At 45.1% G+C, this 24,356-nt stretch overlaps 1 protein-coding gene across 2 annotated transcripts in view; it reads right to left on the minus strand.

Annotated features, from left to right (window-relative positions):
- The window catches only part of PPP1R12B (protein phosphatase 1 regulatory subunit 12B), a 132,712-nt gene that overhangs the window by 72,431 nt on the left and 35,925 nt on the right, over positions 1–24,356 (minus strand). For both annotated transcript variants that reach the window (XM_066335732.1, XM_066335731.1), the window contains exons 2-11: positions 24,045–24,175; positions 22,566–22,684; positions 19,596–19,755; positions 15,472–15,616; positions 13,089–13,163; positions 10,341–10,420; positions 9,651–9,790; positions 4,556–4,665; positions 1,357–1,554; positions 520–602 (exon numbers count right to left, since the gene is read on the minus strand). In XM_066335732.1, coding sequence (XP_066191829.1) covers positions 520–602; positions 1,357–1,554; positions 4,556–4,665; positions 9,651–9,790; positions 10,341–10,420; positions 13,089–13,163; positions 15,472–15,616; positions 19,596–19,755; positions 22,566–22,684; positions 24,045–24,175 — 1,241 coding nt within the window. The remainder of the gene's footprint in view (positions 1–519; positions 603–1,356; positions 1,555–4,555; positions 4,666–9,650; positions 9,791–10,340; positions 10,421–13,088; positions 13,164–15,471; positions 15,617–19,595; positions 19,756–22,565; positions 22,685–24,044; positions 24,176–24,356) is intronic.

Here is a 24,356-nt window from a genome sequence, read left to right on the forward strand (position 1 = left end):
AACTCCTCAAATACATCTAGAAATCCTGCATATATATACACCATTTAGACTATGGTTCTATTCAGGGACATCTATACACACCGACTGTAAAAACAGCCCTGGAATGAAACAGTTCCTACATGGGAGAGTTCACAAGCTTGAGTGAATCTCAAGTGACAGAGGTGTGAACGAAGGGACTGAAGGTGACTGCTGAGCAAGTGACAAGTACAAGTGCAGGTGGCAGCTACAAAATGAGGCACTTGCATATTAAAAGGAAAAAGGATCCTAAAATCTGCTTGCCTGGATGGAGGCTGTGCCTGTGTGAATAGGGGGTGGAGGAACCAGTCTGCTGATTCCTGCTCACCTAAATGAAAACCAACATACCAGAACTTTTATAGACAGAGCTGGCTCTTGCTGTTGTGAATTCCTGTGTACTTGAGACTGCTGAGAAAATACACAAAGCATGACTACAGAATAATTATATTCCAGAAGTAGTATTGACAGGATGGAAGAGGGAGCATTAACTTCAGCCAGTCTCACCTGTTTTCTTTTTCTTCTATATCACTTGTACTGCTCAGTCTTCTGGGGACTATGGTGGCAAGATAACTCTTGTTGTCTCTGTCCTGGTGAAGCAAAAGAGGAACTTCAGCTACATCTTTTACCCTTCCAGCACGTACAGTGGCAAATTAATTAATTTTTAAATTTCTTCAACTAAGAAAGCATTCTCCTACCAGCTGGTTTAAGGCAACTTACTTGGGGAACACATACCACAGCATTGAAATATCAGTTCTGAAAGGGATTTCCTGATGACCATGGTAGTGAATAAAAGCATGTTCTCACTTAGAGAATAACTTGTCAATCACAGAATCAGAGAATGGTTTGAGTTGGAAGGGATCTTTAGTGCACTAGACTGGAGCTCCATCCAAGGTGGCCTTGAACACCTCCAGGGATGAGGCATCTACCCAGCAGCAGAGAAGTTACAGTCACTGAATACGTGACACGGGATTTACAAATGCAGCTGGTGTAAGGAGGAGGAATCCATGTAAACTACAGGGAAGGACAATCTCCACTGCAGGTATATGCTGTTATTCAGACAATTTCTGGATTGGACATTTTCTGGTAAAGAACATGTCTGACAGCCCTTGTTCAGTGCCAGCCCGGTCCAAACTGAGCAGGAATTAAGCCAAAGGGGCACCAAACTCCAGTTCTGGAGAAACAACTGATAGGAGGAAAATATTTTTCAAAAGAACAGAAAGTAAGACTGAAAGGGATCCATGTTTGTTATGGATACAAATCCCAGCAATAACTCAAACAGAAAAGGGTTTACACCTGTGTGGTAAAGTGGATACACTAAAACATCCTTGCTGAAAGCCAAACCTTTTCCTTGTTGTCCAACAGCGCAGATATCCGAGGGCTGGATGAGGAGCGATAGATAGAAGAAGTTTTATCCCTCTGTGCCTCACGAGTGGCAGCAACTTCACTCAGCATGTTGTGGCTGCCAGTTTTCCTCAGGCCCAGCCGCCATGAGGAAGGTGACTCATCCTTCTGCTCGTCTGACTTGCTGAGCCAACTGAACTGTGGAGGGGAAACAGGGACATTCAGAAAAAGGAAGAGCAGAAATAAGTTCAGAAAGCGTTTCAAAAAGCTCCAGTTTTTGCTGGGCTAGACTTATAAGATAGAATTACTTATTTCCTGCTTCACTTAAATTACAGGACAGAGCTCAAGGTGAACTCACAGGGATGCAAATTGCTGTAGTGCCTCATCCTCAAGAACAGAGAATGAAAGGAATCTTCTGTCACTGTGCAGGTCTTTGCCTACACAGTGCCCTCCTCCAGCTTTGAGGAAAGAATGTAAGGAACAATGAAGCTTTTATTATCATCCATTTAGGAAAGGGGAATTATTCAGCAAAGGCAGAAAACCAAAAACAAGTACTCAGGTCTTACAGAACTAGCTGCAAATAAACCCCTCACACCAGTGGAGTCCAGGAGAAGCCATTGAGATCACCAGGGAGCTGTAGCCAACAACACTGTAAAGGAAGAGACTGAGGAAACTTGGATTGTTTAGCATGGAAAAGAGAAAGCAAAGACAGGATTCAGTTGCTCTGCTACTTGGGGGTAGGTTTACAGAGGACATGGAACCAATCTTCTCTACAGTCAACAGTGAAGAGAGGAGAACAGACAACTTTCCACTTGGGAAATCCCAGCTGACATGGAGACATAACTCCTGGCAGGAGTGAAGCTGCACTGGGATAGGGAGTAAGGGAGTACAGCATCTCTATCCTCAGAGACCTTTTATACTCAGCTGAGCTCAGGTAGGACAATGCAACATGACATAAGCTTAATCCTACTTTGAACAGAACAGCCTTGCAGAAGCCCCTTCCATGGGCAGTTAACTGTACATCCATAGAATGGGCCTTTGTGCTTTTTGTTACATGAGGCACTTCCAATCTGCATATTTTAGTCCTTAAATACACAACTGCTTAAATGTACAACTGCTTAAGTGTGTGACTTTAGCTACAGTTAACTAAGTCTTTCAAAAGGCTGCCCACTGCTATTCAAGAATGCAGCCAAAGCATCACAAGAGATACTTGTACAGGGCTAAGCACCAAGTTGTACAGGAAATTAAGCAAACACATTATTAGGAACTATTGGAAAAGTAGAGAATGCAAAACACATAACCACTGTGGCTCTGTGTTACTGCATGGTACAATCATACCTTTGGTACCACACACAGCTCAGCTCCAGGGCTCAGCAGCAGTTAACAAGAAGGGAAGAGTTCAGGGAAAGGCAGCAAGAATGAGTAGAGCAAGAGATGTTTTGCACGAGGAGACATTCAGTATATCTGTCTCCAGGCTGATATATGGCCAAGGTACATGAAACCCACAGTGGCACACAGAAGGGTGGTCCTGCCCACAAAGGAACAGCAAACAGACCCAGTGTGTGGTAGGTTAATGGGACAGGGAGCTTTGTAGAGTTTTTAACTAAGCTGAAGGACTCTTTTTACCACTGGACATTAGAGGACATCCCAATCAAAAAGTGACAGCATAGAGGAAAAGTCCAACAGGGGCTAATGAAGACGAGAAGTACACCAGGTTCAGTGAGTCCCTGAAACGCCAATTGCTGGAATATCGTAGGGAATTCCTGTAAGACTGTGTTCTCTAGTTGCTTCTGATGGTCCCTGGGCAGACAAGGCTTTTGATCAAAGCTGATCTAAGCATTATTATACCACATTCTATCTGACACAAACTATCTGACACTATTCAGAGTAAATGGAACTACTGGGGAGCTCTGCCCTCAGACTCACTGTCTGAAGACTGCCAAGCTAAAATTACACCTGCAGTATTTGAGCAATGTTTTCAGCTCATGTCATTTCAATGTAGATGCAAAGAGTTAATCTGTACTCCAGCACTTCTAGCACTGCCAATCTACTGAGCTACACAGCTCCAACTACATTTTCATGTAGTTTTGATGCTTTCCTCAGAGAATGCTCAAAACCACAGCAAAAGCTGCCATCTGTAAATTCTGAACAACACAGGAACAGCACATACTAATAACTTCTCTAATAGAGGGAAACACAATCTAAAGCCCAGTCTGTCAAAGAGAATTACAGAAAACCAAACAGGTGAGAGATGGTAAAGAAGCTGGTCTTAAGTGACTGAGGTCAAATCAATATTTGCTCTGCTCACAGGCCAGCTTCTACACCCTAACACCCTTAGTCTGCGTTAAACAGCTCAAAGGAGTGAAACCAAACCTCTGCAGCTGGGAAAAGGTTAACTGATGTGCTCACACTTCCCAGCATCCTTCTACCTCTAACAGTTCCCCTGGTAAGCCAGCCTGGACAATGCCCAGAGGAGTTCTGTTTCATTTGATCTTGGTTACACTCAGTTGCACGCAAAAAATAAAAAACTGTGACTAAAGCAAGAAACATTTCCCTCTGACAAGCACTGAGTGCTTCAACCCTGAGCCAGGTGTTTGTGCTGTTTTCTCCATAGTCTGGTGCAAAAAGCAGCAGCACATGACAGGAGTCCTGTGCTGAGCAGAGTCTCCTGGTGCCATTTAGCTGAGTGATCTGAGAGCTGGAGGATTCACGTAAGATTTTAGTGACCACTTCACCTTTCAAAGCTTTTATAGCCCAGCTGGCCAGTCACATGCAAACCGGCCTCTGCTTGCTGGGCAGTAACATCACACCAGTGACTCAATTGGTTTTGGCAAGTCAGAGGCACCTTGGACAATGGCGCTGAACTCGCTACTGGCACACGGGCACAAATCAGCTCTGGTGACAGATCTGCTGAGAAGACACTGGCACCAATCCCCTCAGAACTGACAGCACACAGAGCATGTGCTGTATGCTGGGTTTCTTCACCACAGTTTGCTTTGGAGGGTCAGAGACACAAGAGGAACTGTATTGTCCCTACACTGCTGTTAACACACATCTTGATCAGAATTTCATACTACCGAACTTTTCTAAATTCAAGTCTTAAAGTCCTCTGAAGACTGGTTTCAGAGCATCCATCTCCCAATAACACCTTCTGCTTCTGAGCACTGCTGGAGTCCCCACTGATTCCAAATTCACTTACTCTTCTGGCAGATGCAGTGAACGAGTTGGGCTCGGGTGGTGGCATTTGCTCAGTGATGCTGGGCCTGGATTCACGGCTGGAGTGGTTGGCAAAGGGCTCTTCCTTTCTCTCTACAATTTTAAACAAGAAGAGAAACCAAACGTTTCAGTATTGCGCTTCCGAGCCCCTTCTTTACACAGAGTGTGGCCTGCACTCCAGTGCTGTGTGACCTCAGTCTCCTTGGATCACAGAGATATCAGTGCCTTCTGCACTGTCAGATGTCATGGCTTTCTGCAAGGAGCTTCCCATTTCCTAAAGAATAGGATGGATACAACTGGCAGGCAAAGCTTTTGTACCTGATCCTCACAGATAAGCAAAATCTTTGCAGAAAGCACCATAAAAAGGACACGCAGGATTTTTGGTTTTCACGAATTTGTTTCCTCTCTGGGAATTTCTTCCCTAGTAAATCTTGGGATAAAAAGGGGCACATGCTGTTTCTGCTGTAGCAAAAGTGTGGTACAGCCCAGAGCTCTGAGTGCTTAGTGCTGGGTTTCACTGCACAGTTCTCTGCACTGCTTGTGCTGCTGGGCAGAATTTCTGGTCTTCTGCAGCAAAATCCATTTTTCTACAGGAAGCCAGGACTGCTGCCCAAGAAAAGCCTTTACTTGGGCTCCAAACAAGCCAAGCAACCCTTGTCCAAGCTCACAGCTGGCTCCCTGCTTGTTAGGCAAATGCAGCTGCCCAGTATCACGTTTATCTTTTGTATCTATGCACATGCTTGACAGAAGAACATCCACCAGACATTACCAGGGGGAGAGTAAGCAGAAATAGGCAATAAATAGGTTCATTTGACAGGAGAGCACAGACTGGAGACAGGCTATTCACCATAAACCCAGGCACACGAAACCTGCCTGAGAGATGATGTACCTACACCCACCAATCAAAGCTTTCCTTATAGCTATGAGGCTCACACATTCATGGCTTGAAAAAAATAAAAGTAATTTTTAGCATAAGCACCCAAACAGTCCTAGCAAATATCATACTTGGACTAGTATGTGCAGGGAAGAAAAAATCTGCTGTTACACATTTGGAGTCATTTGGAATGGAGCATCTGGGAGGACGGCACCTTGCAGGATGAAGATCGATCTTTCTGTAACAAATACTCTCAGTACTAGAAAAATAAGGATTCAAAGGACACAGAAAAAAGAGAATCATTTTAAAATAACAGGAAGTTAGCAGGACTTACAGAGCCTGAATTAGAGACAAAGAATCGTGGAATCTCCTGAGTTGAAAGGGACACACAGGGATCATTCAGTCCAACGCCTGGCCCTGCACAGACACCCCAACAATCCCACCCTGTGCATCCCTGAGTGCTTTGTCCAAACACTCCTGGAGCTCTGACAGCCTCAGGGCTGCAACCATTCCCCAGGGAGTCTGGGCAGTGCCCAGCACTCTCTGGAGGCTCAACCTTTTCCTGATATCCAGCCTAATTATCCCCTGGCACAGCTCCAGCTGTTTCTGGGTCTGCATAAGAATGGCTTCTCAGCCACTTTTCTCTCTCTGTGAAGCAGCAGATCTCAGTTCTGGAGCTGAACCCTCGGATGCACTTTCACCCACCCCTGGGGAAGGGACAATAGATAATCCCCTACTCCTCCCTGCAGACCTGGCCTGCCATACTTGGAATCCAAGTCCATGGAAATGCCCATGGACAAGGAAGGATGCGCTGCCATTTGCTGACAGCTGCTCATTCTTGTAACTGGGGCCTGTAAAACACAGGGCACTGAGGGAAGGGAAGGTGACAGCAGCACTCCAGGCTGGGCTGGATGGGCACTGGGAGCCTGTTCTGGAAGTTTATAGCACACAGGTTAGCTTTTAGGGTCAAGCCTAATTAGAAGGGCACAGGCTAAAGTGCTAATGACAGGTTGGGAAGGACTAACTGGGAGCAGTGTGACTGGGAGCAGTTGACTGCAGAAGGCGGATGGACTCTGCTGGCAGCACTGGCTTTGGGCAGGGTCCCACATTTTATTCTACCAAAAGTTCAGCAATAAACATTATGAATTCCAGACAAGAGAAACTAGGCAGGATGAGTTCAATCTCCTCAAAACAAAATTGGTAAGAGTAAAAGTTTAGGTTTCTAATTCCTTTTTTGTAAGGGTTTTTGGATAAGCGTTTTTGTTTGGATGGTTTTTAAACAAAACAACACTAAAAGCTTCCATGGTTCCCAGCACAGATGATCACCACAAAATTTTATACTGATTTTTCTCTTATTTACAAGAGGTCGATGACAAATTAATTGCCTTCAAAATGAATAAAGTGACATTAATGCCATTAGCTTTTGTCTGAAGAGCACAACTTTCTTACAGATTATAAGAAACATACTACTCTGAAGCCTTCCAACAATTTCACTGCTTCCCTCATCCAATTTCCTCCTCTCACAGTCTCTGCAAATTCAACAAATTAATCGTAACCTGAGACTCTTCAAAACACACCTCAAAATAAACTTTGTGTTACACTGCCAGCTTCTATATGTCCTGCTTTATGCTCAACTACTAAAGGGACTGGAATTTTCAGGTTTAAAAAGATCACTCAGATTTTTTTTTTTCATCTTGACTTTGAATACTTTAGAACAACAGTCATAATCCATGTGCCCAGCATTGCTCAGAATGATAAAGGTATGAGAATATTACAGAAAATGAAGAGGAGTAAGGGAATAATATTTATCTTTTCATACCCATGCCTCCTGTACAATCCAAGCATGTAAAATGTTGACCAGATAAACACATAACCACAGAATCCCAGATTGGTTTGAACTGCAAGGAACCTTAAGGCCCATCTCATTCTACCCCCTGCCATGCACAGGGACACCTTTCACTATCCCAGATTGCTCCAAGCCCCATCCAGCCTGGCCTTTGGCACTTCCAGGGATGGAACAGCCACAGCTTCTCTGGGCAACCTGTGCCAGGGCCTCCCCACTCTCATGGGGAGAAATTTTTACCTAGTATCCTATCTAAACCTACTCTCTGTCAGTTTGAAGCCATTTCCCCTTGTCCAGTCACTCCAGGCCCTTGTAAACAGTCTCTCTTCATCTTCCTTGCAGGCTCCCATCAGGTCTTGGGAGGTCACAATGAGGTCACCCCAATGCTTCTCTTCTCCAGGCTGAGCAATCCCAATTGTCCCAGCCTCTCCTCCCAGCTGACCTGCTCTATCCCTCTGATCATCCTGGTGCCTCCTCTGGACTCACTCCACCAGCTCCACATCCTCCCTGTGCTGGAACCCCAGGGCTGGAGGCAGCTCTGCAGGTGGGGCCTCACCTGAGCAGGGCACAGGGGCAGAATCTTCCCTGTCCTGCTGCCCACACTGGGGGATCAGTGCAGGAATACCATATTCTGTCTTTGAAATCAGTAATACTGTGATGATTATTGTTTTCATTACCAAAATGAAAAATCCTACTTCTCTTTGGAGTCCTCCTATAATGTGGGCTGATGCTGTTACCTTACAGAAGCTTGCTTTAAAGAGAGTGCCAAAGATGTGATCCACCAATGACATATGCAGCAAGCGACAGCTGTGTCTCCATCCAGCTGGGCAAGTCCAGACTCCTCTTAGCAGATATTTCAGGAGTTTACAAGGTGGGATTTCAGTTCTGATGGAAATTTCTCAAAGGACCAATAATCTTTCCCGGAAAGGAGAGTACAGGTAACAAAGCCTGAAGCTGAATCATTACCTGAACGCTTCTTGTCTCCCATTTCTATTAGCTTCAGTGGTTTGACATAGACTCCTACAATGTGCTTTGCTCAGTGAATTAATGCAATAAAGAAACCTGTTCTGGCTTTACACAAAATTTAATGCTGAGTGCTGCAGACCTTTCCCTGCTGAAGGATCTTAGGTTGCTCCCAACTCAGTTAAACCCCACACAGTTCCAGGTATTATAGGTGTGGAAACATTTGAGTTGTTTTGGTCAAACTACCACCATGTTTACAAGGATTATGAGCATTGGCACTCAGCTAGACAGCTATAATTTATATTTATAGAAATATGTATATAATCAGGGTAAGCCCCTGATTAATGGACAAAATATATAAGACCTGTACTGCATGTCTCTTTCTACCACAGACTTGTCCACTAGACTTGCTTGATTAAAAAGCCCCAAGATCATCTTCCTGTGTTACTGCCATGCCTAGCTGGTGCAGCAGTAGCTCCCAGACAGGATTTTCTACCCCTTTCACCCTGACCCAACATGATACAGTCCTAACACAGGTGACAATTTTACTGGCACAGAAGCACGATAGAGCTTTAAACTACACACTCAGGACCTATTTCTTAGTATATTGGATATAGTAAGTAACTTGGTGTTAAAAGCAGTTTAACCATTAAACACATCATAGTTCAAGATGCATCTGTGTTTGCGGAATATTAAGTACAAATAAGTCTTAACTTACTGTAAAATTAAGTATCTGTATTTAAACCTTCTGTGCTACACATGAACACTTCTAAAACTAATTAAGGAAGCCACAGAAATTATGGAAAAAAAAATGGGAGTACGATGCCAGCAATATACTATAATGTAAATGCTACTGTGACTCTGTGTACTTAATCCTTATTTTCCACTATCTTTTGCAATCATTATTCATCACAGCCTGGAAAACAGAAGTTCCTCACTTCTATAATCACCCAGAACAGCTTCATAGCCTCAGCCCTTCATTTCAGACTGATCTGAACACAACAAGCTATTGCCTTCCTACACCTTCACCTGCTTCCCTTCAAAAATAAGGATTCTTCTTGAACTGGGCCAACAAGAAAAAAACCCTGTTCAAGAACAAGGTTTATGGACCGCATGTTATCTTCAACACATGTGAGATGGAAGTAAGAATTAAAATAGGATCTGTAGAGGTTTTTTTTTTTTTTTAATAGTTATACTGACCTGGGAGTCAGCATTTGAATCAGATTTAGGTGATTCAGTAGCACCACATTTCTCCAAATTCTGTACATATACACTGGAAGTAAAACTTTCAGCATGTTCATAACAACTAATTATGTAATTAGTAACAATAACAAGAACAACATTAATAATGATAATGGTTAAGCTAGTTATTAAATTCAAGGCTGAACTAAGTCTTACCTGACTCCTTTTCAGCATCCGATTCCGAAACTTCATCTTCAGCTTCTTCCTCTTCAGAACTAGAACTGCTAGAGTCCTTGTTCTCTTCCTCAGTTTCCATGGACTTCAACGTGTCTTCCTCATACAGAATCTTCTCTTTGCTGCAAAATAGGAAAGTTTTAGGACTAGGCAAGCAAGTTATCTGAGTTGCACTTCTCAAGGACACACACACATGATTTACTAGTTACAGAACAAGCAAAGGATAAAATCCATCTACAAACTGAACACTCCAGCAATTCCATCATTGCTAATTTGCCACAGATTCCACTGCCAGTCTCACATTTTCTAATTCTGCAAGCATTTTTCCACCCACAAAAATGCGATCTCTCCTTTTCTAGTGCCACATAACACAGCCGTTGGGCTGTAGGACTCTGTGCAACTAAAAGGTGCAGTTCCCAGCCCAAAGATTTGATCAATCCTCAGCCAGAGCAGAAGCTGGAGAACCAAACACCGGCCCTTGCTCCACCACTCAGTGGGTATGTTAAGACACAACTAAAACTATATTTGAGTGCTCAGATGGAAAAAAAATGCATGAAATAAACAGCAGTGAATCGTTTTTGACCCAGCTGAGGCCAGCTGGCTGTGAGAAATGAAGCTGCTCTCCCATTACTTCCTGGGCAGCTTCTTTTCAACTAAGAGGGGGAGACTTACTTGGTGAAGAGTCTGTTTTGAGGCTTCCCATTCATGTCAGCTTCAATCAGCTTATTTCTTGTCTCCTTCTCACTTCGCAGCTATTAAAAAGTCCAGGAAGATGGGAGAGAGAGAATGAGGACAGGCATTAACCAGTCCTGTCAGCATAACCCAGTCTGCACCCCAGCCTTGTTAGACAAAACCACCACAGATTTGTGTAAGAAGCCACTTGAACAACAGCACATCTGCAGTGGCACTGTGAGCCATGGACTGAAGCTGCACCAGGGCACAGGAGTCAGCATGTCCTTGGAATGCAGCTGCCATGTAATAAAACCTTTGAAGGCACCTGCAGCTGCCTCTGCTGAGACCAGGGATGAACACTGGCTGCTGCCCAGAGAAGCTGTGGCTTCCTCATCCCTAAAGTGTCCAAGGCCAGGTTGGATGGGGCTTGGAGCAACCTGGGATGGTGGGAGGTGTCCCTGCCCATGGCAGGGGGTGGGACTGGATGAGGTTTAAGGTTACTTCCAGCCCAAACCATTCTGGGATTCTGCTAGAGGTCCGTCCACATGTGTGTGTGTGTCCATGAAATCAGGCCAGATTCAAGTGAAAATGTGCTGCCTTTGTGGCTATTGTTTACTCGCTGTCAGAGGAAAGCATTCAAGTGTGCCCTGTATAGGCAACTCCTGTGAGGATGGGTCACTTCTTAAATCTCTCAAATGCACAAAGTCATTGCATGAGAATACCTGGCATAGAAATTGAAAGATTTTGTCTAGAGAGCAGCAATATTAATTTTATTACCATCAGTGGACAAAACAGTACCCAAAAGTTGTTTTAATACCTTCAAGAATCACAGACAACAGCTGAGGCAGAAGCAGGGATGGCAGTTAGGGGCTCAGTGTAAGGCTGACTGTTGTGTCATGGTTCACCAGGTTATTCTTTTTCTTTTGACAGCAGCTGACACCAGGCAAAGCAAGTAAAAGCACTGTAAATTTTGAATCACAGAATCCCAGAATTATTTGGGTGGAAGGGACCTTGAAGTTCATTCAGACCCAGCCCCTGCCATGGGCAGTGACACCTTCCACTAGACCAGGTTGCTCCAAGCCCATCCAACCTGGCCTTGGACACTTCCAGGCATGGGGCAGCCAAAGCTCCTTTAGGCATTCTGTGAAGTGGGAAAAGCAGCATGAATTCCAGTGAAGAGCAAAAACCTGGGGCAGAACATTGTTACACTGATCAAACTGCTGGAGCACAGCAAAGGGAAGTGCAGGAAACAGCCTGCTCCCTTCACAGACAATTCAGTAACTGGGAAAAAAATCCAAATCCAAATCAAATTAATTGCTTCCAGCAAACAAAAATCCTTCCTGCTTTCCAATAATGGTAGCAAATCTTTTAGCAAAGGTGGCACAGTGTTCTCCTTTAGACTGAAAAAAATATCTGATTTGAAAGCCATTTTGGAAGAGAAATAATGTTGTGGAACTGCCTGTTTTATCCTTAACAAATATAAGTTTTCTATTTTTAAGTGATTAAAATGGCACATTTTTAAACTGGCTTTTCCACTAAAAAATCGTGTCCACTAAAAAAAAGTGTGATAAAATCTGGTTTCTTTTGCCCAGTTCTACATTGACTAAATAAATGGAGAAGGCCTTTATATGGTGCTTCTTTATAGAGAACAGTGGGGTTGTAGCCTCTGAAAAGCAGTCCTGAAAATGGGTCAGCAGACATCCAAAAAATGCTTTTCTTTTAAGAAGTGCAGTTATCTGTAAAATCCTGGGTAGTGAGAGAAGGGAATCCAAAATACAACCCTGATAGTATTTATCAACACCTCATTTAGGGAGAAGCTGATTAATTTTTAAGAAGTTCCTGTAAATACTAAGGCTGCTATTTGAGGATGGCAGCAGCTGTGTTGTGATCAGAGCTGGAGTTCTAACCACCCACTTTGGCAGTTCCTGAAAATCCTTTCCCAGGCTTTATCAGCAGTGTTCCCATTCTGTCTGTTTCTGAACCCAATGTTTTAAGTGACACTTACAGATTTTCAACTCTTTTTGAAAGAAGGTTAGCTTGTTTTTCAGAAGCACCCAAATGAGATAACTGAGTAGACCAGATGAAATAGGAAAAAAATCAATCCAAACCCAACTTTCTGGCTTGACAACTGCCCTTACTTTGAACAAGATATTATTTTGCTTTCCTTTTTTTATGTCGACTTTTAGCTTATAATCCCTTCCAATATCTCCACTGCATTATAAAATGGCAATTTAGTATGGTTTTGAACCACCCACTTTTTGGCCCATAATTCCCTAAAGTGTATAATTTCTTCTTCCTCAATCCAAAGCCTCCCTGTTGTAAGAAAGACAGACATGGTAACAGATCTTTTTCTCAACACTGACAGTGTATTTCCCTGGATGCAAACACAAAGCTGACTTGCATAATCACTCATTAGGAACAGAGCAGTTTTACGCTGGAGAGCCTGCCAGCAAACAAAGCAACTGCAGAATAGTCATAATTACAAAGATGAACATAAATTCCTTACCAGTTCCCATAATTCTGCATGTCATCACACTACTGACCTCCTTGCTGCAGTCATCCAGTTATCTAGATTTCTAGCTATTAAAAGTACTGCTGTGATTAAAGACTGCAAATGAGTAACTAAAGAAAATAGCTGGGCCTCAGCTTCCCGCATCTGTTGGCACCGTATGTGTTGGAGGGTGTATGTTTCACACCCCTGTGTGAAAAGGTAATTGGAAAGGTGGAAAACAATCTCCAGAAACTCACCACAGTCTGTTTCTTCTGCAGCATTTCTAAATGCTCCACAAGTCCCTCATCAGCAACGTCAAAGGGCGTCTGGCCCTGGTGCAATGAGAGAACATAAAAGAATATCTGAGATGGCACAGTGGTAATATTCCAGAAAGTCCTATTTACCAGTGCATATGCCACACATCCTCCCTCCCCAAATGGTGAATGACACTCCAGAGCAAGGAAACCCATATACAGTGATCATGGAATCACAGAATCATTTTGGCTGGAAAAAACCTCTAAGATCGTGTTTATGTTCAGTGAGCAACTTTGACCAGGGCAGTGCAGTCCCTGGTTGCTGCTGCTCAAATCCAACAGCCAGGACTATGCTTGAGTTTCCAAGTTTCTAAAAAGGACACTCTTGTACTGAGAGGGAATGTGATCAACCTCTTCTTATGTTAGATGTCAGGGAAAGGTTCTTCCCCCAGAGGGTGCTGGCCACTGACCACACTCTCCAGGGAATGATCACAGCCCCAAGGCTGCCAGAGCTTGAGGAGTGTTTGGACAATGGTCTCAGGGATGCAAAGGCTGGGACTCTTGGGGTGTCTGTGCAGGGCCAGGGGTGGGACCGGATGGTCCTTGTGGATCCCTTCCAGCTCAGGATATTCCCGATTCTGTATTTATCATCATGTATTTAAATATTCTGAAAGGCTGCCAGCAACCCAAAAAATTTGGGACCCCTTTCCACATCCATGGGCACTTATAAACTAAAACAAACCAGGAAAAAATACTCTAGGGCACAAACCAAGAAATTGGTTACATTTTCACCATAACTAAAGCTCTAAATTCCATTTCATTAAAAACCTGAAACCTGATGGCTACAGGTAAAAAAAAAACCAAAAAAAAGGTAGCCTTTTCCATCTGACCCAACAAGGAGACAATTCTGGATTGGAAGGAGCAAGTAATGCAACAAATACAACTGTGGCTGTTTTACGCATCGCAAACACTTTGGAAAAGCACCTGATGGCATTTAAACAGAAAAGATTCACTGTATTTTGGGTGACAAAGAGCTCACCAGGCTGAAAGGGCTCCCTGTGGGGCATTTGTGTTCCAGCAGTTTCCAGCACAGCTGGATGCACTTGAACAGCAGGGCCCTCTCTTATCACATCCTCTCGCCTGCCTCATCCCCTGCTGCTCCTCCAAGCACATCCAACCTTCTCTCCACGCCCAGAGGCTGCCACAGCACACCTGACTCTGGTCCAGTGGGAAACAGCTCACAGACCAGAGTGAACATCCCAGCAGGGATGAGAATACCAAGAGCAGCCCTGGACAAGCTCTTGAAAATCCAGGGGCTCTTCAAGGAAAAACCTGCAACTATTAGAAATGAAGAGAAATGGTTTTGCACCTTTTCTTCCACCCTATTTTTTTTCACTCATGTCTCACAAAAAATAATTTCCTTTTTTATTACCAACACATAGAATAGGGAGGATTTAAAGCTGCCAGTTTCTCATAGGTTCACTTGTTTTCAGTGCTTTATACCTTAATATTGGTATATTATTTTGCACTCCAATATTGTTTCTTTGCCGCCGTTTGATTTCTTAAGGTTACACCAGCTCAGGACAGCACAGATCAGCCCCTATCTCTTCTTACAAGCTCAGTCTTAAAAGTTTAAACAGGTCACATTTCCCATAATATCTGAAATAATTTCTGCCTTCGTCAAGTCAAGATTCTTCATCTACTGATGGATTTCAAATATCCAGTACACAGGCAAAGAAAACTGCTAGGACTTTGTCATGTAGGTGGATCATGATGCTCAATCTCTTATGAGACCCCACGTGGAACTCTGTGTCCAGCTCTGGACCTCCTGTCCCAGGACAGACCTGGACCAACTGGAAAGAATCCAGAGGAGGCCACTAAACTGACCACAGGGCTGGAGCCCCTCTGCTTTGGAGGCAGGTTGGGAGAGCTGGGGGTGCTCAGCCTGAGAGGAGAAGGCTCCAGGGAGACCTCAGAGCCCCTGCCAGTGCCTGAAGGGGCTCCAAAAGAGCTGGAGAGGGACTGGGGACAAGGGCCTGGAAGGACAGGACAAGGGGGAACGGCTTCCCTGCCAGAGGGCAGGGTTAGATGGGATATTGGGAAGGAATTCTTGGCTGTGAGGGTAGGAAGGCCGTGGCACAAGTTTCCCACAGAAGCGGTGGCTGCTCCATCCCTGGAAGTGTCCAAGATCAGGCTGGAGAGGGCTTGGAGCAACCTGGGATAGTGGAAGATGTCCCTGCCCATGGCAAGGGGTGGAATGAGGTGAGCTTTAAGGTTCCTCCAAGCCCAAACCAGTCTGGGGTTCTATGATTCCATGATCATGCAGCAGGCAGGCAATAGTCTATATTAATCTGGCTACAGAATCCTGCATTAGGTGTGTACTGACCAGCTTGTTCCTGATGTCCATGTCACACAGAGCCTCAGCCAGGATGGAACACGCTTCCTTCACTCCCCAGTGAGCAGCAGCGTGGAGTGGAGTCCAGCCATCATTGTCCTGGACGTTCAGATTAAACCCAGCCTGGATCAGGAGTCTGAGGAAAGCAGCAGGATTGATCTCTGCCCATCAGGAATGACTTCCTGACAGATCAGTTTCCCCTGCTAGGCACAAAGTGGGCAGTCTGGCACCCTAACAGCCAGGAGCTTCTGGACGTGTTTATTAACCAAAGCAACATCCCATCTGATGTGCTTGAAATTGTAATGGAAAGGGCATTGAACAAAAAGGGACTTTGATGTAAAACCTGCTGGAACACGTCAAACTGATGAGGCTCCCTTTCAGCATGTCCTGAATTGGGAGAACACCTTGATTTCTCATCTGGCATTGGTGACCCAGTCTGAACTTCTGCTCTAGCAGAGGCAAGTGTGGCTCAGGCATTGAGCACACAAGCAGCATCCCTGCAACTGCCCTCCTGTGCCAGGGAGCCAAGCACAGTACCTGCCAGGAGAGGGACATTTGGGAACTGGAACTCAAGCTTGGTCCTCCAAGAGCACAAGGCCACAGTGTGGGGTGGTCCACAAGGAGACCAACAGGACTGCCAGGGAAGCACCAGTACATTAACAGAGCTAAAATCTGTATGCTAAACAATCCTCATTTGGATTAAACAACCCCAAATGCATTTTTTCAGAGTAGCCCTGGCACAGTTCAAGCAATCTTCCACAAGTGAACTTGCCTGGCAACTCCTTTCCTTACCCTCACTGCTGTGTCCCTTCCACCCTCCCTTCTCCATCAGAGCAGAACACTGGTGTTTCACAGCACCTGAACTTGAATTTTTAACACCAAAACAAATACAAGAGGGTTGGGGTAGTCTGGAGCTCCAGAGCCATGTGCACACTGGTGTGGCAGTGAGCAGATGAGAGCACTGAGCAGTTCCTGTATCAAAACTATTATCCAAGTTGCTTAAATACTGAAGAACATCCCTGAGGAATTCTGCAAGTCTGGTAAAACTGCTCTGGAAAATTTCCATCGTGGGAAATTCCTCTATCCAGAGCCACCATCGCACAGCATGAGAGAAATCCAGCATGACCCTAACATGGCACCAATAGCTTGGAAACTCCTGCAGCTTTACACCAATGTGCTACTGTGCTAAATAAAACACAGACACAGCCGACCAGCTGTGGGCTTCTCTGCGAAAGAAATTGTAAATTAGGTGCCGAGTTTCTGTTGATTTTCCAGCTGGCAGAAAGGAGAAACAGAGCTGCTAAGAGACTCAAGGTCACAGACAAATTCCACAACTCATTTAGAGTTAGCTGGCTTCTGGCTGTCAGCCTCTTTCATTTAAGTCACTAAAACTCTGGATTTGAACTTCTGTGCAGCCGTCATATACACAAGAGTGAAACAATGTCAGCCTGCTGTGAGATGTGTTTATCATTACCACAGTTAATGCCAAGGAGAGACTTTCCAGAACTAAGTCATCCTGCACACACTGAACTTCATCAAGGAGCACTGGATACACAACCCTCCCCTGACTGATCACAGGACCAACACCTCAAATTCAGAGATATTACATTTCTATTCACGTAAGCTGAGTTAGATTTTTGTTCTTGGGTGCAGCACAGGCACAGACAGCTCATCACTCAATTATAAGTTCTAATGACCGAATACAAATCAGGAACATGAAGTACAATAAAATGCTTGAGCTTCATATGAAACAGCTCTTTGACATCAAATCATGTCACTTAAAATGACAAAATTTAGGATCAAGATAGATGAACATTTCCAGAATAGATTTTAACATGGGCAATAGAATAAGCTCGTGTGTTGGTTATGCACAGCCTGGTTTTTGGTAGCAGGGGTCCACAGATGTGCCTTCTGTCAGAAGCTGCTGGAAGCCCCCACCATGTCTGGCAGAGCCAATTCCTGACGGCTCTGAAGATGGACATGCCAAAGCTGGGCCAATCAGAGAAGTTGCCAACACCTCTGTGACAACAGATTTAAGAAGAAAATCGAAACAAAGTGGGCACATGCTGTTTTTCTTCTTGTCAGAGAAGGAGGAGGTGAGAACATGTGAGGGAAACAACATGGGAACACCAAGGGCAGTGGAGAAGGAGGGGTAGGAGCTGCTCCAGGTGCCAGAGCTGAGATTCCTCTGTAGGCTGTGGTGATGACCACAGCGAGGCAGCTGTGCCCCTGCAGCCCATGGGGATCCGTGGAGGATGCAGAGATCCACCCACAGCCCATGGCGATCCATGGAGGATGCAGAGATCCACCCACAGCCCATGGGGATCCACGGGGGATGCAGAGATCCACCCACAGCCCATGGGGATCCATGGAGGATGCAGAGATCCACCCACAGCCCATGGGGATCCATGGAGGATGCAGAGATCCACCCACAGCCCATGGGGATCCATGGAGGATGCTGAGATCCACCCACAGCCCATGGGGATCCATGGAGGATGCAGAGATCCACCCACAGCCCATAGGAAGGTGCTCATGCTGAAGCAGGTGGATGTCTGGAGGAGACTGTGATCCAGTGGGAGACTCATGGAGATAGAGGGCCCTGCTTCCAGGCTGGAGCAGCCTGTCCTCAGAGGACTGCACCCCATGGAAAGAGACCCACGCCACAGCAGTTTTGGGAGGACTGTTTGCTCATGGGCGGAATTCATGTTGCAGTAGTTTTGGGAGAACTGCTGCTTGTGAGATTGGAACCATACTGGAAAGTTCCCAGAGAATCGTCTCCTGTGGAAGGGACGCCCATGGTCTCACAGGGGAAGGACTCCTCTCCCAGAGCAGCAGAAGAAAATCTCAGTGATGAACTGACCAAAACCCCATGCCCTGTTTCCCTGTGCTGTCGGTGGGAAGGAAGGAGGGGCTGGGGAGGGAAAAGGTGTTTTAAAGGCTTATTTTACTTCTTATTATCCTCCTCTGAGTCTCTTGCTAATAAATTCACTTTGTAACTTTAAGCTAAGCCTGTTTTGCCCTTGAAGTGCTTTCTCCTGGTCCTTAACTCATGAACCCTCCATTAATTTTTTTCTCTCCTCTGCCCAGCTGCGGGAGGGGAAGGTGAGCAACTCTTGCAGGTGCCTGGCCTTGGGCAGTGTCAAACCATGACACCTTGTAAAGACTATTTATAAGAGCATGTAGTAGCAAGACAAGGGGGAACAGATTCACACAGAGGACATGCTTAGATTAGATATGGGGTAAAAATTTCTCCCTGTGATGGTGGTGGGGCCCTGGCACAGGCTGCCCAGAGAAGAAGCTGTGGCTGCCCCATCCCTGGAAGTGTTCAAGGCCAAGCTGGATGGGGCTTGGAGCCATCTGGGATAGTGGAAGGTGTCCCTGCCCAAGGCAGGGGGTGGGAAAAGATGAGCTTTAAGGTTCTTCCCAACCCAACCTAGTCTAGGATTCAAGGAGCTCTATGTTCATGGGCAGCTCCACCCACACATAAAGCGCAGAGAAGAAAGCTTTATTGAAAGCCTAATTTAACATTATGTGTTACAATATTAATGTTTTTTTACCAGGAAATGCTACACTGGGCAAGTTTATGTTCCTAATAATCTTGTTAGTGCCAGGGCAGCAGAGCTGTCAGGTGCTGGAATCCATCTGTCACTGCAGAAGCAGAAGCATGAAGGGGCAGAGGACAGTGAGACAGGGCTGGACACTGCATTCTCCCACTAGACTGGTCACATTTTTGACTGTCATGCAGTGTGTGTTGTCACTTTTTATGTCAAAATTATACTCTTATCCCTTTAATACTGTTTAACTTGCTAGTCCTAAAACCAACACCCCAACAGTGAAAATCAGACCTCATGATTAGAAAAATTAGAGACCTCCTACTTTATGCCTCACTCTCTGAAAAGCTTTAATTACTTCAAAAAGGCCTGGAGGTATGAAAGAGAATCCTCCAGTCCCTGTGTATTTCTGGGTGAACCACTGGGGCTGGACACATAAAACCACAGAGCCTTTTCAGAAATAACAGCCTTAAAATCTCAGTATGGAACAAATTTCTCTGAATGTAAAGCAAGGTGTCTTCTTTAGCCTTAATTTCATGCATCAGCCCAGGGAGGAGCTCCTACCTCATGACTTCAGAATAGCCCTTGGCTGCAGCAACATGAAGAGCTGTGGCTCCTGTCCGAGGCTGCTTTATATCCTCAATTCTCCCACTGTTCAGCCACTGCCGGGCATCCTGGAGCATTTGCTGCTCCTCTTCTTTCCTTGACAGCTCTAGGTCTACACCTAAGGGGGTGAAGCACAGAAGAAAAGATGAACAAGAGATAAAAGCTCTGAAGTACTTGTTTCCTTTGCTATGAAATATTAGTAAACTATTTCTGATCTTCCACAAAACGATCAGCAAAAGCCTCTTCTGTGAACTGGGAGAGCTCCTGTGTCATTGACAGAGACTTAAAAAACTGAGTTAAAAATTTTGAAAATTGGGCCAGTTGTTGCAACCCAGTCCAATTAACTAAAAGCTCAGCTGTGCATTAAGGGTAGAGGGATTGAGTTCTACACAGGCTGTGTCCTAGACTGAAACAACAGAGTCATGAACAATAGCTTAACTGACTGAATTGACTTGTAATGAGGGTATAATCTACAGGCAAGGTCTGAGGATCCTCACAGTGTCTCAGGACACTGCACATGACACACACAGGGATCTGCACTGCTCCAGAGGCATTCATGACAGGCATGCTGAGGGAAGTATTGAGTTATTCCACTGAGCAGCAAAACCCCCAGATTCTGACAAAACAGTATTTGAAATAATTTTGGCATTAGAAGGCCAGAAGAAATCTACTCTGATGGCCTGAGTGACTGCTTAGGGGCAGGTGGAGATGTGGAGAGGCAGGGGGATTATGTGGAGAGGGAGGTGTGTCTGGCTGACAGACTGTGTCAACTGTCATTAAACCAATGAGAGGCAAAACCAACTTGGACTTGTTTTCCTAAGTGGAGTTTTCACAGTAATGAGATCACAGAAGAACAATATATCAATCACAAGTACTGACACCAATCCAAACAAGATTAATCAGAGTAGAACTCTCCAACTCAAATTAGAAGATGACAAATCTCAAAAATCAAGAAGGGTCCTGAAGAGCAAGTGTCCCTATGGATTAATACTTTCTGTATAAGAATGACATGACTGCCAATTAAATTATGGGGCATTAGGTTAAAAACAGAACCAAGGAAAACACTTAACTCAGAGTCTGAGCTGTGAGATCCACTGTTGCAGGATTTTGCAAAGATCAGAAATAAACTGGCTTCAGACCAAGGACTAGACATGTTTGTAGCTATTACACACAATTGCTGAGCATGTTGGAGTTCCCAAGGAGGGCTGCATGAGCTCAGGAAACAGAAAGCTACAGGGCACTCACAAGTACAGAGAAAGCCAATCTGGCTCAGGAATTTCTGGAGGCACAGTGGCTGGAGGCTGGGAGGGGAATTGTACACACTTGAGCTGTTGTTACAGTCTGCAGCAGGCATCTGCTCATGGCCCCCACTGAGGACATGCTGCAGAGCCGGACAGATGCTTATTTAAAGTTCAACTCCATTTCCTCCAGCAGTTATGATCCTTAAAACTGTGTGATGGGAATCTTCTTGGTGGAGACAGATGGTTGTTTCAGGGCATCTTAGCAGGATGCCACTAACATGGTGAGGCAATGCCAGCAGAATCCCAAAAATTGTCAGGCAAAATACTCGCAGGTGAGTCAGAATCACTGCCTTGATGTCCTGAAAGGTGTCAACCACATTACTGCTATTTAGGGAACCTAAAGGTGCACAAGTTCATGGAATATGGTGAGATGCATCTCTGGGTCCCAATAGAGCTGGTAGAGGAAGTGCCTAAGTCACTCTCATATTTGAGAAACTGTGGCAGTCTGGCGAAGTTCTCACAGACTGGGAAATGGGAAACATAACCCTCATTTTGAACAGGGAAAAGAGGAAGACCTGGAGCACTATAGGCAAACAGGCCTCTCCTCTGCACAGCAAGATCATAGAGCAAATCTTCCTGGAAAATGTGCTAAGGCCCACAGAAAATAAGGAGGTGACTGATGACAGCCAAACTGGCTTCTCTGAGGGTAAGTTGTGTCTGACAAATTTGGTGGCCCTGGAACATTAACACAGGTGACAAAGCAGCAAGAGACTGATTCCTTTCTAACTACACCTTAAAAAAATCGTCACTACCATGTGTGAGAATGTAACTGACAGAGAGACTGGATTCAATCCAGCATGCAAGCAACCCCCCCAAAACTGGCAGGAACAAAATAATCCAGACGGGAAAGAGTCTTTGGGGGTCTGCAGCCCAAATACACACTCTAAGGAGGGTAACTTCAAAGCCAGATCAACTAGCTCAGACACAAATGCAGCTGAGCCTCAATTATGTCCAAGGATGTAAGTTCCACAAATTCCTTGGGTTCCTTTTCCAACATTCTTGATGAAATTCATAGACATGATTTAAACTTCTCACACACACACGCAAACATTCAACTAACAAAACTCCCAAATGACTTCTGTGAGTATGAAGAAAATTTTAGACTGATAAAGCACTTCTTTATTATAACATCAGTCCAAAACTATAGCCAAGGATGTTTGTGCAGGGACAGGGACAGCCTGGAGAGCAGCCCCTCAGCCAGGCACACCTGATGAGAAAGGGGATACGGCAGAAGAAATCTAAGGAAAGATTAGGATAAAGCATGTCACTCCAGGCCTGGGATATTCATTTCCTGGTCCCCGCCGTTGGCATTCTCATAAATCTCACCTCAGTTTTATCAAGCCTTAGTGAAACAGGACGTTTCATTAACATCAGAGGTCAGAATTTAACCTCACTTTAAAAGTAACTAGATCTGATGAATCCTATTTCAGGACGATGGTGCCTTGCTTTGAAGAATCCCAAGGACAGAGACCACAAACCTCCTGCATCTGCTCCACTGTCCTGCTGGCAAAGCAAAATTTGTCTGCTGCTTCTCAGATCTCTTCACCAACAGACAACAAGGCAGCAGAATTCTCATACAGAAACTCTTAGGGGTGCCAGCTCTCAGATAATCAAGCCCTTCCTTTACCTTGTTTCTTGACTTGCTCCAGAAGCAGGTCCTTCATGGCTGCCTCCTCGGCGATGTCAGACGGGACCTCCCCCTCACTGTTCACTGCAGCCACGTTGGCCCCATGGCTGAGCAGGTATCTGCAAGCAAGGACACCCAGCCCAGCATGTCACACCTCCTGTGCTGGGCTTCAGAGCAATGACACAGGCAATCAAAATCCCTCTCTCCATTGTTAAATACCCCTGGTTCTTGTATTAATCTGGTTGATAATCCTTTTGTTTTTTTTAAAGAAAAGGACATGGTTCTAATTTTAAAAAATGTCTCACCAAGTAGCATCAATTTTTGAATTTGTCCTTTTATAACTTTAAAGTTCATTGAAGAACAACAGACATCTTCTTTGGCATGTACATCTATTATCAGTAAAATTCTGAGAAGTAAAAGAAGTATCTGTTTAAGCACACAAATACAGGAGGGTGAGGTTGTCTGATGTTATAGCTTAATTTCAATGCAATTTAAGAAATAGTTATCTCAAATCAGATTTTGGAAACTTTCTGGTAGCTGTGGTGGATGAAATATATAGGCACGGTACGACTGGTAAAGAATAAAGGGTTGGTGCTCAGCCTGGAGAAAAAAGAGGCTCGGGGCAATCCTCCCACTCTCCACAACTTCCTTACAGGAGAGTGCAGCCAGGTAGGGGTCGGGCTCTGCTCCCAGGAAACAAGGGACAGAACAAGAGGAAATGACCTCAAGCTGCAGCAGGAGAGGTTCAGGTTGGAGACTGGGGGAAGGTTCTTTTCAGAAATAGTGGTCAGGCCCTGGCCTAGCTGCCCAGGGCAGTGGTGGAATCACTATCCCTGGAAGTGTTCAAAAAAAAAGTGGATATGGCACTTGAGGTTTCATGGTGAACACATTGGTGGTGCTGGATTGACAGCTGAACTCAAAACTCCCCACTCAATCACAGCACTGGTCACACCAGTCTGTCTGTGGTAAGGAAATGCAGTCATGGAAACCCAGCCTGGTTTGAGTTGGAATGGACCTTAACGCCCATCCTGTCCCACCCCTGCCATGGCAGGGACACCTTCCACTGGACCAGGCAGCTCCAAGCCCTGTCCAACCTGGCCCTGGACACTTCCAGGGATGGGGTGGCCACAGCTGCTCTGGGCAACCTGTGCCAGGGCGTCACCACCCTCACAGGGAGGAGCTCCTTCACTACATATCCCTGTATGAGCTGTCTCTTTTCCTTTCTGCCTGGCCTTTCAGCTAAAGTATCTAATGAATCATAAGAAAGTCTAATGGCAACAGCCAAAGGCAACCAGTTGAAGGCTTCACCTTAATCCTCAGAAGCTGAGAATTCAATACCAAGAGAAAAGCTCGTATTTTCAGCATTGCTTTCCAAAGCATTGTACAAGGCTCAGAGTATTCATCACCCGTGTACCTAGTCTGAATAGAAAGGCACAGGGAAGTGTTATAAATACCCAGAATAGCCCCAAACTCACTCACTCTGCTATATTCAGGTAGCCACATGATGCCACTGCATGAAGAGGGGTCCAGCCCTCGTTGTCTTGCTGGTTCACATTGGCTCCATTTTCTACCAGGAACTTCACCATGTCCAGGTTCTCATCAATACAGGCCTGAGGGAAGATGGGAGGGGATATCCAGGGGGTGGAGGGATTGAAGGGAAAAGGAAGAGAGAGTAAAAAAAGAAGTTGGCATTGGTGTTAAACCAAACGTAGAGCTCTCATTGGCAGCAGGCAATATCTGGGTTAAACTTCCCATGCTGTGAGCAATCACACCTTAAAGCTTAGGGTAACT

This window comes from Sylvia atricapilla, chromosome 25 (assembly GCF_009819655.1).
Source record: "Sylvia atricapilla isolate bSylAtr1 chromosome 25, bSylAtr1.pri, whole genome shotgun sequence".
NCBI lineage: Eukaryota > Metazoa > Chordata > Aves > Passeriformes > Sylviidae > Sylvia > Sylvia atricapilla.